The 13218-nt window shown below is 42.5% G+C and overlaps 3 protein-coding genes across 4 annotated transcripts; 2 read left to right on the top strand and 1 right to left on the bottom strand.

Annotated features, from left to right (window-relative positions):
* The first annotated feature begins 22 nt into the window (after nucleotides 1-22).
* On the top strand, nucleotides 23-6785 carry pak2b (p21 protein (Cdc42/Rac)-activated kinase 2b). Its single transcript, XM_056604551.1, has 17 exons — nucleotides 23-380; nucleotides 1541-1805; nucleotides 1942-2048; nucleotides 2161-2311; nucleotides 2476-2507; nucleotides 2613-2726; nucleotides 2868-3000; nucleotides 3105-3168; nucleotides 3450-3498; nucleotides 3628-3740; nucleotides 3880-3997; nucleotides 4104-4203; nucleotides 4299-4495; nucleotides 4581-4718; nucleotides 4854-6171; nucleotides 6551-6600; nucleotides 6684-6785. Exons 2-15 carry the CDS (start codon nucleotides 1616-1618, stop codon nucleotides 4938-4940), a joined length of 1593 nt encoding a protein of 530 aa, XP_056460526.1. The 5' UTR covers nucleotides 23-380; nucleotides 1541-1615; the 3' UTR covers nucleotides 4941-6171; nucleotides 6551-6600; nucleotides 6684-6785.
* On the top strand, nucleotides 6401-8101 carry rpp21 (ribonuclease P 21 subunit). 2 transcript variants are annotated; one of them, XM_056604596.1, is made up of 5 exons: nucleotides 6401-6600; nucleotides 6684-6784; nucleotides 6944-7026; nucleotides 7171-7295; nucleotides 7617-8101. In XM_056604596.1, exons 1-5 carry the CDS (start codon nucleotides 6499-6501, stop codon nucleotides 7701-7703), a joined length of 498 nt encoding a protein of 165 aa, XP_056460571.1. In that variant the 5' UTR covers nucleotides 6401-6498; the 3' UTR covers nucleotides 7704-8101. The 2 variants fall into 2 exon arrangements, with proteins under 2 accessions (XP_056460571.1, XP_056460570.1); XM_056604595.1 differs by having other exon boundaries at nucleotides 6434-6600; nucleotides 7171-7305; nucleotides 7617-8092.
* aqp12 (aquaporin 12) lies at nucleotides 7715-9420 on the bottom strand. Its single transcript, XM_056604572.1, has 3 exons — nucleotides 8736-9420; nucleotides 8342-8458; nucleotides 7715-8218 (listed from the first exon to the last, which is right to left on the bottom strand). Exons 1-3 carry the CDS (start codon nucleotides 9328-9330, stop codon nucleotides 8082-8084), a joined length of 849 nt encoding a protein of 282 aa, XP_056460547.1. The 5' UTR covers nucleotides 9331-9420; the 3' UTR covers nucleotides 7715-8081.
* Between the last annotated feature and the right edge of the window lie 3798 nt (nucleotides 9421-13218).

Genomic DNA, 13218 nt, shown 5'->3' with positions numbered 1-13218 from the left:
CAATATAACAGTATAATAGTGTAGTATAATAGCAATACAGTGATGTACAGTGAATACAGTGGTCCGTTAGATCAATCAGTGGTGGGTCATGCTGGGTCTTCAGAGCCGGTCCGTTTGATCAGTCTGTTGTGGGTTATGCTGGGCTGGGCAGGGCTTGGTCTGCAGTTCCGTTTCCCCTTCGCCAAAGCCCAATAATCCTAGGGCCGAAAATACTGAAAAAAGTTGCATTGTAAATAGTAGGAAACACATTTTCTGTGGGTAATTTATTCGCCCCGCTGTCCGCCATCCCCCAAAGTGCGCATCGGATATTATGAAGTCCTTCCAGTTTAAATCGAAGAATTAAGAGGTGTAGCGGAGTTTGTAATCAAGTTGAAACTCTGGTGAGTTATGTGTTTTACGTCTTTTGGTTTGTCATGCTTTAGCTTTATCCTATCATTCTGTGTTTTGGGCAAAATATATTTTGGGGGATTATTCGGAAGGTCATGTATACACTTGATTTGACTAACAGTAAAATATGTTTGTTGTTTGACGAGTTGACTCAGGCCAGCCCGTTAGTTAACAAGCTAATATCGTAGCCTACCATGCTAACATTAGCCTGTAGCACACTTGTTGGCCAAGTACCGATTGCTTACCTTACTGCTAACCTAGAAAGTTGGCCGTTGGTTTGAGCGTTCACCGTGTATTACAGTTGATAATGAAGAGTTTAACACGCCTACAAGCGTCTCTGCTCCTAATTTATCAGCCAGAATAAAATACTACATTCAACGGTATACTTAATTATTCTTGACTTAAGTTCTTTCACGGGTGCATGACAACAGAGGACACTTATAAAGCCACTTAGTAAGTTACTTATTGAGGTTATCTAATTTGTATTCTACGTGAAAGTTAAACAAGTCTTACGTCACCCTTTCATTAGTCTAAACATTTGTCGCCGTCGCAAATATAAAATTGTCCCTTTGAACTCTACATTGTTGGAGCAGCTTAGTATCAATACATCTGTTATAATCGTTGGTAACGCTATTGTAATTTGATGTCTGCTGAGTTTCTTCAAGGAAAGGTTCAAGTCCGGGATAGCTTTTAACTGACTTTATTGTTAAAGTAGGCATGTTTCGGTATGGTAACTGGCTATGGAACGAAAGTCTAGGAATCGTGTCGAACACGTGTGAGAGATAATAACTCTGGCTACTTCCAGCCACGGGCAGAGGCCCGTGACTGTCCGCGGGTGTCGCTGAAAATCTCTGGCCCCTTCTGGTAGTGTCCACAGGTAAGGGACCGTCAAGTGGGCGTGGCCTAGTGGGCGTGGTGGCTTCGGCTTCTTCAGGTGATGCCTTCTGTGGTGGAGCCGCCTTCAATAAGGTCTTGCTCCCCTAGTGGCTATGTATAGTATTTACGGCTTATATGTTTGGTCCTGCTTCATTGGGTCTATGTGTGGGTAGCTTAGATTCTTAAAATATGTAACATGTCCTATTTCTCCTGGAGTTCCCTATATTGACTTTGTTTGACTCGTATCATTTTGTGTAAAACTTTCCGACCTGCACAGCTACCTTTTTCCACACCACCGATGTGATTGACGTCTTGCCTGGTGCTTGGTTGTCATCCTTCTACTACCCCTACCATGTGTGACAACGGTGACCCCGAAGACAAGCCCCCAGCACCTCCAGTCCGAATGAGCAGCACCATTTTCAGCACAGGCTCCAGCAAAGACTCTCTCTCAGGCAATCACAGCTCCAAACCCCTCCCCTCTGTTCCCGAGGAGAAGAAACCTCGCAACAAGATAATCTCAATCTTTTCAGGTGCTGAGAAAGGTGAGACGTGCAAAGAAGACATGGCCTTCATGTACCAGCATTCCCCTTAGCACAAAGGCCAAACATTTGTTTGAAACTTTCCATGACTTTTACTGCTTCAACAAAATTAGTAAATGCAGAAATGGTAAATTTTCAGGTGGTAGGAAAAAAGATAGAGATAAAGAGCGACCAGAGATCTCTCCGCCTTCAGACTTTGAGCACACCATCCATGTTGGTTTTGATGCCGTCACTGGGGAGTTCACTGTGAGTTTACGCTCTGCTCTACCTCTGTTGGCAATGTTTGTTTGCCGATTTATTGCCATTGTTTGATCTGAAAACCCAACTGATTTGAACCACCCTGTTGTCCGCTACCTAGGGTATGCCAGAGCAATGGGCCCGGCTGCTTCAGACTTCAAACATCACCAAGTCAGAGCAGAAGAAGAACCCACAGGCCGTCCTCGACGTTCTGGTTTTCTTCGACTCGACAGGCAACTGTCGGCAGAAGTATCTCAGCTTCTCATCTTCAGGTGAAATGGTGTCTGAATAAGGACAACTTCTATTCTTCCTGTGGTCAGTTGGTTACCAGTCCAGTGGTTGTCAGCATAGCGTTTGTAGCACAACATACATGGCAAAGACCAAAGAAGAGTCGATGCCATGAATAAATGTTGATCTTCCTTTCCTCTCTCCTTAGAAAAAGATGCATTCGCCCCAGGGCCTCAATCTGTAAGTTCTATAATTCTATTCACTTAATTATTTAATTTAAAATATTTTTTTTCTTATATTTTTTAAAACGGACTGGCATTTGATCAAACCATTCCTCTAATTAAGCCAATGAAAAAAGGCTCGGAGCCTTCATCGGCCAACATCAAGAATATCGATGATGAAGACGACGATGAAGCTCCCCCTCCCATCGTTGCACCAAGACCAGAACACACAAAGAGTGTAAGCTAACGTCTTTAAGCAACCACATGAGCATGGTGTTACTATAGCTATACACTTCCATGGAGTTATTCTTTAAATTGAATGGTAGGTTATATGTGAATGTGCTTGGGCCTGACTTCAGAGTGTCTGTGTGTCCTGTAGATGTACACACGCTCTGTTATTGACCCAATTCCTGCTCCAGTCACCTGTCCAGACGGGGACTCTGCCTCAAAGGCTGTGGACAGACAGAGGGAAAAGGGCAAGATGTCGGACGAGGAGATCATGGACAAACTGAGTAAATCTTGCTGCCTTATTCCTGACATGTTACTCCCAAGACACCTTGCCAGCATTGTTGGTTAGTTTCCATGTATGTGTGTCTGATTGTGTAATTGCTTACAGGAAGCATAGTCAGCATTGGAGATCCCAAAAAGAAGTACACCAGATATGAGAAGATTGGACAGGGGTAAGTGTAGATGGCTCACTGGGTGGCCCTACTTTAATCCACATTATACTAACTAGAATGACAAGTGCAATTCATGTCCAATTTGCGCGTTTTGCTCATCTTCATACAACTAGGGTGTTGATTGGATTTTCTTTAAGCATCAAATCCTGACTGAGACAACAAACCAAGGTTTTAAGAATTGAACATGTGTGCATGGTACAGACATTTGCATACTACTCTTTATCAATTTCCTATTGGTTGAAGCATATTATTTCTCATTAAATCTCTTTTTTTACCCACAGGGCTTCAGGAACAGTATTCACTGCCATTGATGTTGCTACGGGACAAGAGGTAAAGGACACTTGACTTGTGTGACATATCATCATTTAATGGATAACATTATGGCAAGAAACCCAATCCTAAATATTATCCAGAAGATTGACTAATGCTATATTTCCAATTACTGGTATTGTTTGACAGGTTGCCATCAAGCAAATCAATCTCCAGAAGCAGCCCAAGAAGGAGTTAATCATCAATGAGATATTAGTTATGAAGGAGCTGAAGAACCCCAACATTGTCAACTTTTTAGACAGGTACAAATAAATAAATATATTATATCTCTGGATGGCTCCTTACCTTACCTCTCTGGTTGGCATTTGTTGTCCATAACCGTTGCATTGGTTAAGAAAATCCATCAATTCCTAAGACTATATGTTTGTGAGTGCTTCTCAGTTTCCTGATGGGGGAGGAGTTGTTTGTGGTTATGGAGTATCTGGCTGGAGGCTCACTGACAGACGTGGTGACGGAGACCTGTATGGATGAGGCCCAGATCGCTGCCGTTTGCAGAGAGGTAAACGGGGAACACCCAGTACTAATAATGATCTATCTTGAAGCTGTTTGATGCTACTGTTAGTGTTCATCATCCTTAAGGCCTCACTCTCTTCATTCCATCCTAGTGTTTACAAGCGTTGGAGTTCTTACATGCAAACCAGGTCATCCACCGAGACATCAAAAGCGACAATGTGCTCTTGGGGATGGATGGCTCTGTCAAGCTCAGTAAGTCCTGCACTGCTAGCTAACGTGGGAGACACTGAAGATGTGTCTTGTTTGTTACCAATGGGGCCTCAAGAGTCAATGTTTTCCTCCCACAGCCGATTTCGGCTTCTGCGCTCAGATCACTCCTGAGCAGAGTAAGCGCAGCACCATGGTTGGCACGCCATACTGGATGGCCCCAGAGGTGGTGACCCGGAAGGCCTATGGGCCCAAGGTGGACATCTGGTCCCTGGGTATCATGGCCATAGAGATGGTGGAAGGAGAGCCTCCCTACCTGAATGAAAACCCCCTGCGCGTAAGTCATTTACGCACATTTAGTTTTCAATCCATGATGGGACAATATTTCTAACCACCGCTCTCCAATTATGTCATTCCTTCAGGCGCTCTACCTTATTGCTACCAACGGCACCCCTGAACTTCAGAACCCGGAGAAGCTCTCACCCGTCTTCAGAGACTTCCTTAACCGTTGCCTGGAAATGGATGTAGAGAAACGATGGGGAGGCACAGAGCTGCTCAAGGTAGAACCCCACCCACCCCTCGCTATCAGTTGTGATTTGATTGTAGAACTGACCTATAAAAAGTTGACTGTTACTTTTTATTTGCATCCCCTCCCCCTCTCTTGGGTCTCTTCCACCTTCTACCCCACCGAACAGCATCCCTTCCTGAAGATCGCCAAGCCTCTCTCCAGTCTCAACCCCCTCATCCTGGCTGCCAAGGAGGCCATGAAGGGCAATCGTTAGTCGGAGCAGAGCAAAAGCCTCCCCGCCTTCCAATGCTGTGTGCACGTCTGTGCCAACCGTTATCGGTGTGTTCTCTCTGTGCCAGACAATAGGCTGGAGTCTGGGGCAGCCGTCTGATTCAGCCCTGAAAAACCTCACTGTGAAGAAGACCAAAAAATACAAAAATGTCAAACAAACACCCAAGCGAATATCCTCCGCTGTCCGAATGAACTATGCTCCGCGCCCCAGCGTGCGAAGACAAGTCAACCAAGTGGTTAGTTACAGTGCCAGGCATAGTTATTTTGTAAAAGAAAAAAAGATGGCTAGTTCTGTTTAGTGTTTTGTTTATGTTGGTAATTAAAAAGGAATTACTGCCTTAAACAAATGCAAGTCGTTCCCTTAATGTATTGTTGTGTATGTCTGTTTCTCACCTGTATTTTTAATATTGTCCTTTTTACTTTTTCCATCTCGTCAGTGTCTTCAGTTTATTTTGATACTTGAATTTCATATTTGATCCCCTTCATGGTATTTAATGGGCCCAGACCAGTTATTCCCCACATTAAACATTGTATTATATAGGAAATGCCTCTCTCCCATTACCTTCAATGCTATTATGTTCAGTGATCATCTTGATCTTTATTTTGTGCCTTATCTGTACCCTCTTGATATTGGAGAGGTGCACTTTAAAGGAAAATCAAATGTTACATCAACAGGGTCCTCATTTTCTTCTCTTTTTATTGTAAAAAAAGACAACTGTTACGCCACATTGAACTCGTTATGTAATTCTGGGGCAAGGGTAGTGTCCCACCAAAATTGTACCGGGGGCGAAAATTGTACCGCCTACGTTATTTACTAGCTAAATTCAATACAATACAATTATAAAGTAAAAACAAGTGTTATCTGAGTTATGTTATTTCGTCTTTGGCAACATGAGCGAGAATGTTTTTTGAAACCTGCCTGGCAACGGACAATCGCGTCGAACGATGACTTATGTTTCGAATGCGGATTACGTAGGCGGTACAATTTTCGCCCCCGGTACAATTTTGGTGTGACAGCAGCACACTGCCTCTTTTCCATTTGTATATTGTGTAACTTTCAAAGTAGTTGGGGAAACTGTGGCTATATCATGCTGGTTAGCAAATGCAGTAGTTATTGTATATTATTGACATATTTCTTTTTTTTAGGACAACTAACAACTTAGTGCGCTCAAATAAATGCTGCCATTGATGCCTTTTGTGACTTTGTTGTGAAGGTAATTCGATTTTTACTCTTCATGATTCCAAGACTACAGACGTTTTTTTTAAGTCTTCAATTCTTCAGACCACGATGCACATATTTGTTGAATCCTTATTGGGATATTGGTGTATATGTATTTTAAGGTGTGTTGCCGATTCAAAATATTTTAGTTGGAGTGAACCTTATAACATTTTTAACATTCTTCCGTTTTAATCGACAAAAGACCTTACAGTTTAATGCTATGCATGTTATAGCCTGATGGGGGCGACGTTCGCACCTTTCTTGTTTAAAGAGTGTCGAGGAAGTAACTGACATTACCATACCCGGTGAAAAAATACAACGCATGCTGCATGATTCTGATCCTAAACATTCAAAATCGTTTGGGTCAATGGCAGGAAACCTGAAAGACAAGGAGGCATACCAAAGACTGAACTATCTACATCAGGTGTGAAACTACTCAGGACGTTGTATTAGTAGTCATAAAACCCATGAAATGCTGTTGTCTAATGCCATACTTACCTTTCATAGGCTGCGCATTGTGTTCTGTCTCAAAACGCCAGCAATGTGGAATTGGCTCGTTTTTACAGCTTTACCCAAAGGACTATCGCAAAACGTCTAGTTTTGAGACAGTGAGCGCGCGCACTCACACACACACACACACACACACACACACACACACACACACACACACACACACAAACTGCAATGAATAGGCCTATTGGGTGATGTTGATGTGATTAATTTAACTCAATTGCCACGTTCATTTATAATGACAATCAATATTGCAGGGACCCGTCAGTGAAGAGAACACTGTGTAAGAAGTGCTGCTCATTGCTTATCCCTGGTGTGACTGCTACATCAAGACAAAGAAGTATGGGTTTCCTTCATAATCCATAAATCCAAATAAATCTTAATCTACAATATAAATGATGCAGCATTCTAATTATACCACCAAAATAAAAGTTAATGAATGAATCATGTGTGCCGTTTTACCTTTTACTTTGTCTTTCCTAAGGAAATAATAAAGCAACTAGATTTACCGTGATAAGGTGCCTTAGCTGTGGACAAACCAAGACGTTTCTTAATAATCCAGAACATTGTTTGTGGGTTGACCGACCTGAAGCCCAGATGGAGAACCAGGTGCAGCCAGGTGATTGATTGTATCTCTTTTTCTACAATAATTACAGCCCCCTGGGAGTTGGGTGCTGCTGAGCTCTTGGAAAATTCCTCTCTCTGTTCAGAGTATTTCAAAATGACTGTTTTCAGTTGGTTGGATGTTCTTTACTATTGCATTGCAGATATGGATATACTCGATTTGCATAGGTTATCATTGCAATTGCTTATAAACGCCTTTTGGCATACAATGACAAGTTGCTAACTTGAGTACAGTTTAATGCAAGGAAAAAAAACTTTATAAAATGAATTTGTCCATTTGACTCCCTATCCTATCCCTATCCACAGATCCTAAACAATCTGCCATACAACTGCCAAAGGTTGATGTGTCCAAGCAGTCCGAGCCCAACCAAGACCTTCCTTCTGAGGCTATAGCATGAAGAACCTTTTTTTTTTATTGTACATACAGTTTGAGTTATGAAAATAAGTTGTATGCCGTTGAACAAGTATTTGAGTGATGTCACTGTCATATTTTGAGCTTTCCAATGTGTGTATGTTGTTGAAATAAAAGCATTATCATACCATTTCTTTACTTTGAACTAGATCTTTACTCATAGAAACAATACATTTTGTATTGTATCATTACATTTGCTGTTTTCAGACTTGGCCAATAGGAGGGCTTGATCTGAGATAAGTACAAAAACAATTTAAGTGTGTTTCATTTTCACTTTTTATTCATGAATAGATCAACTTGTCCAAGGAGCAAGACTCATTTGATATTTAATGGTTAAAAAAATAAAAGGCAAGCTTCATTCACTTTTTCTTTTTGTCTCCTTCACCTGATGTATTGCCCTTGGGCACTCTGAATCTTGTTTTCTGAGAGTATAATAAATTCTTGGAGAAGACTCTTGGAATGTGACCAATGTACAGAAAAAGAGCCATGCTCATGCCTGTAGAAAAAATAGAACATTGTCTTATGCTGACATTTCTCCATAGGTGACATGCCTAACAAGCATAAAAACTGCATTTCAGTTTGGTTTGTGTGCATGAGGTTGTGTTGCGCTGTATTTTACCTGTGAGTGGTCCTAGCCAGTAGACTATTGCATATTCCGTCAAGGTGAACCCAGGGCAGTTGAAGGTTAGGCTATAGGCCAGCGAAGGGTTCATGTAGGCGGAGGTATAATCACTGGCTGAAAAAGGATATAGACGTGTTAGGCTACTATTCGATTGATCAATTTATCTGTTTTAGCTGTTTCCCAAAACACAAATTAAACACAAAAACAATTATATATACGTCAACTGCACGATTCTGTGTTTTAATGAGCCAGTGGTATTTTTGATTACATTGATTTATATCCCTTGCTGCCCCAAAGATTTGATCCCAACAACAGAGCAATGTGATTGATTTTCCATAATATATGTCAGCTTCACAAAATTGTATCTCATTATTTAAGACAAAGCATGCACCTGTATGGGACAGGAAGGTCAGGAGTACTGCAACAAGTGGGATCCGTATCATAGCGGACCGGCGGCGCATGCTCAGGTGCACCAGGTGGAACACGAGCGCACACACACACTCGGTAAAGAACCCATGTAGCACAGACACCCGCAGCGACGTGCTGCACGAGCTCGCCATCAGGTTTTTGATCATGTGCATGTCCGTGAGCTCCAGGCCCCAGTAGTGCAGGGCCGCCAGCAGGGCCACGTGTGCTCCCAGGAACTGCCCCGCCACGGCAAGCAGGGTCGGAATGGGGGTCTCCTCCAGAGTCAGGAATCTCACAAGCGTCAGTGTGGGGTTGCCGGAGGCGTTACCGCACGCCACGCCATGGGTCAACAGCACCACGAACAGTATTGTGACACACACGTCAGGACCAAGACCCCCGGCCCACTGGCCCACCTCCACGATGGTCTGCACCTCCAGCAAGCATGCGGCCAGCACAAACGAGGCCGCCAACTCCAGCAGGAAGTCGAGACGCGGACGCCGCCTCAGAAGTACTCGGCTTGAGATACCGAAGGCCACAATGGCAATAAAGTAGCCAAGGGATGCATTGAGTCCAGACATGTTGAAGGGTAGATTGCTGCTCCTTGACACAATACCTAGGGTAGTGTGTGTGTTTGTCCATTTGCCACTGTTTGACAACGTGGCAAATGGAGAGATCACTGGCTTATCAGAGTAATGTCAGCTTTCGGCCCCCTCGTGACCACCTGCCAAAATACACACGGGTCCTTTCAAGGTGAGGTCAGCATGGCCTCGCTTTGCATGGATGGGCCCTATAATGGGTGCACTGCAGGCTAGGCCTATGTCATCATAGTCGCCACCATTGATGTAGAATGCATTCTAGCTATTTGTGAACGACTCCGTCCACTCATCCTGGGGCGACCAGCGAAATATCCGGAAGAAATGCCTATTGGTTTATCAACTTGAAAAGAGTGTTCCTGGCTTGTCAAGTCAACCCTAAATACACCATAGCCTGACTGCTGCAGGGATTGGCTCTAATAAAGTCCAGCCTTAGAAAGAAAATGTACCAACAAACGAGCGGCGCACAGCCTAGAGACGCCACACAATATGAAGAAGAGGCGCTAACTAACACAGAGGTCAGAGTTGGTGCTATGGCAACATATAAAGAGATAAGTCTCAGAATCGATCCAGACCATCAACTTTACAAATAGATTTGTATTCAGCTGAAGTATTATACAATTTTAAGAAAGTGAACGCTTTCGTTTAGACCAAAATGTCCAACTTATCAACTTTTGATAAGGTATGCGTTCTTTCTGTTGAAAACACCCATTTACCTCCTTTTACATTAGGTCATCTTCCACAAATGGACCATGTTATATGGCTAAAGTAACAGTCTGTCCTTTTGACACTCCTGAAGAGCGTTGATTACTGTTCCATGCAAAGGTGGGCCATTTCCATTTAAACTTGATAACGTTTTGAACCCCACCCTATCTCTAATTCGGAAGCGATTAAAAGATACAAACGGTTATGAAAACATATAAGGTGAGTAGTGAACTGAATATTATTTGTTCCATAGCTGTATTTGCCCCTGATAACAAAATGCAGCATAGCATATCTGTTCCCCCTAATACATGGAAACAGCTCCAGCCACTTATAAACCACTGTTACCTGCTGGGACTCTTTACCTATTATTTACTGCCCTGCAAGCTTAGTTTTACTTTTCATCTAGCCAGTGTATTTTATATTTCTATTTACTATAGGAGTACGTTATTCGAACAAAACGACAGGAAGATATATCTGTTCTGTCAAATAGTCCAAAGGCTTAACTTAATTAATTATTTCTGTTTACACAGGGAGAGGAAATTATATCAAGGGATTCACGGTTGTCTGCTCAACAAGGACTAGTATACATTCACATCACAGGCCAATGTGGTCAGCTAAGGTACAACGGAATTAACAGCCACTCAAATGTGCACATGAACACACACTTAGAAGTGTAGGATCCTTGTAAAGAGATACAGCCAGCACTGAATGAGTGGAACAATAATCGTCATGAACATATAAGGAAGACTATAGACCACTAGATTATAATGACTTAATATCCTAATTCATGATCTGCAAAGAACCTCTGGAAGGAATCCTTCAGTTTACTTTATAACATAAGCACACGCTTGATTGAACGCTAATAATGTCTCTGTATAGATATACACGTGCATATGTGATAGAATGTTTTACCATTCTGGTGCTGCGTCAGTGTGGATGTTCTTTTTTTTCCAAGAAAGAAAAGCTTCTTTCTAAGGAACTGAGCGCAGAAAACAGCAGGGCTGATCTGAGTGAGAGCCTCAAGTACGAAGACACATCCAACTGGTCTGGCTCCTTGTCCTCTCCCCCCACACCATTTAAGGCATTCAGAGGTAACATCGATTCCTAGGTAACCCACTGTATTCACAGGTAACCTCAATCATGTAGAACACTGCATTTGCAGGTAAAGCACTGTATTCACAGGTGACATACCTAATTCACATGTAACACACTGTATTCACCTATAACACACTTATCCACAGTTGACCCTACATTCAAGGGTAACAAAATGTATTCACAAGTAACACTCTACATTCAAAGTTGAAACACTTAATGCACAGGAAAGACACTACATTCACAGGTAAAGAACACCACATTAACAAGTTACAGACTGCATGCACTGGTAACACACTGTATTCACATGTAACACACTTAATTCAAAGGTAATCACATGTAATGGACCACATTCACAGGTTACACACTGTATTAAAGGCACCCAGTGCAACTTTATGTAAACATTCAATGAAAAATAAACATTCAATTTCTAGTCTTTTTTACACGTAGTAAGTTTCAATAACTCCATACCATTACATACCGACATTCAAGCAGCAAAGTTGAGACGTCGTTGTGTGGTGAGAACTGATAGAAAATCGATAACAACAACAATGCCGCCATTTTCTTTATTTTTTGTAACCTACAATAAATAAAGCAGGCTTCCAGTCAATGGAAAAATGGCTTCTCCCCACCGGCGATTGTTGTTGTTTACGATTTTCTATCAGTTCTCACCACACAGCGACGTCTCATCTTTGCTCCTTGAATGTCGATATGTAATGGTATGGAGTTATTGAAACTTACTACGTGTAAAAAAGACTAGAAGTTGAATGTTTATTTTTAAGCCTCGAAAGTTGCACTGGGTGCCTTTAAGATGTAACAGACTACATTAACAGGTAACACACTGTATTCACGTTTAACAGACTAGTGTTGCACAGTATGAGGAGGATACTGGAGAGGTATCATACCCTCACACAAAAAACGATACGATTCTCGATTTTTTTTAGTATCGATACTTTTATTAAAATAACGTTCTGTGTCTGTGCAGCGAGCCGCTCCAGTCATACTCCTTGCACGCAGAGGCTAGTCAGTGGGCGTGCCCCTCAGCTCGTCCTCAGCCACAGCAGCAGCAGGCAGTTCACTGAGAGAGAGCCATGGACCTTTAAAAATAGGACAGCGGATTAAATAATGGCGCCCATTCATTCCTATGAAAACTGATCAATGGCCGTTTCTCAATTCCTAGCACGCGTACTACGGACTCGATGACTTGCAAGTACGTACTTGGCAAGTCCGTACTTCAAGCACAGACTTGCGAGCACGCGAGTATGTACCTGCAATTGGAACAGCAGCGGACTCGATGACGTCACCACCTCTGCTCGTCCGTTAACTGTGCTACGTAGCCTACGGCCTCATTTAGGCATATACTACTGAACAATATAAACAAATGATATAAAACAAAATCCCAGCCTCTTTCATTTTCAAATAGTATGTAAATATTCTGAATGAATAAAAATTGAAAAGATATGCGTGTCCTGTCATGTGTATGAGCTATACACACACGACTTTATCTATATATATTTATATATTATCTTATATTATTATTATAATTATATTACATAAATATATATATAAGTTAAGAGTAACTTAAGCTACAGTTGTGCGTCTTCTCCATATTGTCCGCCATCGTACTGCTGCGAGTGCGAAATGCATCCTGGGATTTATAGCGGTTGCAAGTACACACGAGCCACCTCCGATGCATGCTCGGTGAAACGGCGAGATCGAGCACGCATCAAGAACACTTCTGGGTTTTACGACAGTACTCGCTTGATGCGTGCTTCGAATTGGAACAGTGCTCGGGCAACGACTGATGACATTTCACGAGTCCACGAGCACACGAGCACGCACAAGTACGCAAATTGAGAAACGGCCCATGCATCGGAGGTGGCTCGTGTGTGCTTGCAACCATAGACATCTTATAGCATAGACGGAGCATTGGCTGCTGGGACGCGAGAAATACGGCCGCCATCTTATGGCAAGCCATCCCCGCCAGAAAACGGCATCATTTAGACGCGTATCACCTTCATTACGCCGTAAAAAACGCCGTAAAATGTAGAAAAACGCCGTATTTTACGCCGTCAT

This window comes from Gadus chalcogrammus, chromosome 12, assembly GCF_026213295.1.
Source record: "Gadus chalcogrammus isolate NIFS_2021 chromosome 12, NIFS_Gcha_1.0, whole genome shotgun sequence".
Classification (NCBI taxonomy): domain Eukaryota; kingdom Metazoa; phylum Chordata; class Actinopteri; order Gadiformes; family Gadidae; genus Gadus; species Gadus chalcogrammus.
Note: the sequence above shows the minus strand (reverse complement) of the source record. Positions and strands in the feature narration are given on the sequence as shown.

Bases quoted from the DNA above. Each gene is read 5' to 3' on its own strand.
- aqp12 (XM_056604572.1), bottom strand. From the start codon at position 9,330: ATGTCTGGACTCAATGCATCCCTTGGCTACTTTATTGCCATTGTGGCC. The intron at 8,459-8,735 runs GTGCATGCTTTG...ATCCTTTTTCAG, and splicing joins GACCTTCCTGTCCCATACAG to CCAGTGATTATACCTCCGCC. The intron at 8,219-8,341 runs GTAAAATACAGC...TTTTTTCTACAG, and splicing joins CTGGCTAGGACCACTCACAG to GCATGAGCATGGCTCTTTTT.
- rpp21 (XM_056604595.1), top strand. From the start codon at position 6,499: ATGCTGCATGATTCTGATCCTAAACATTCAAAATCGTTTGGGTCAATG. The intron at 7,027-7,170 runs GTATGGGTTTCC...GTCTTTCCTAAG, and splicing joins TGCTACATCAAGACAAAGAA to GAAATAATAAAGCAACTAGA. The intron at 7,306-7,616 runs GTGATTGATTGT...CCCTATCCACAG, and splicing joins GGAGAACCAGGTGCAGCCAG to ATCCTAAACAATCTGCCATA.
- pak2b (XM_056604551.1), top strand. From the start codon at position 1,616: ATGTGTGACAACGGTGACCCCGAAGACAAGCCCCCAGCACCTCCAGTC. The intron at 3,499-3,627 runs GTAAAGGACACT...ATTGTTTGACAG, and splicing joins ATGTTGCTACGGGACAAGAG to GTTGCCATCAAGCAAATCAA. The intron at 4,496-4,580 runs GTAAGTCATTTA...TCATTCCTTCAG, and splicing joins TGAATGAAAACCCCCTGCGC to GCGCTCTACCTTATTGCTAC.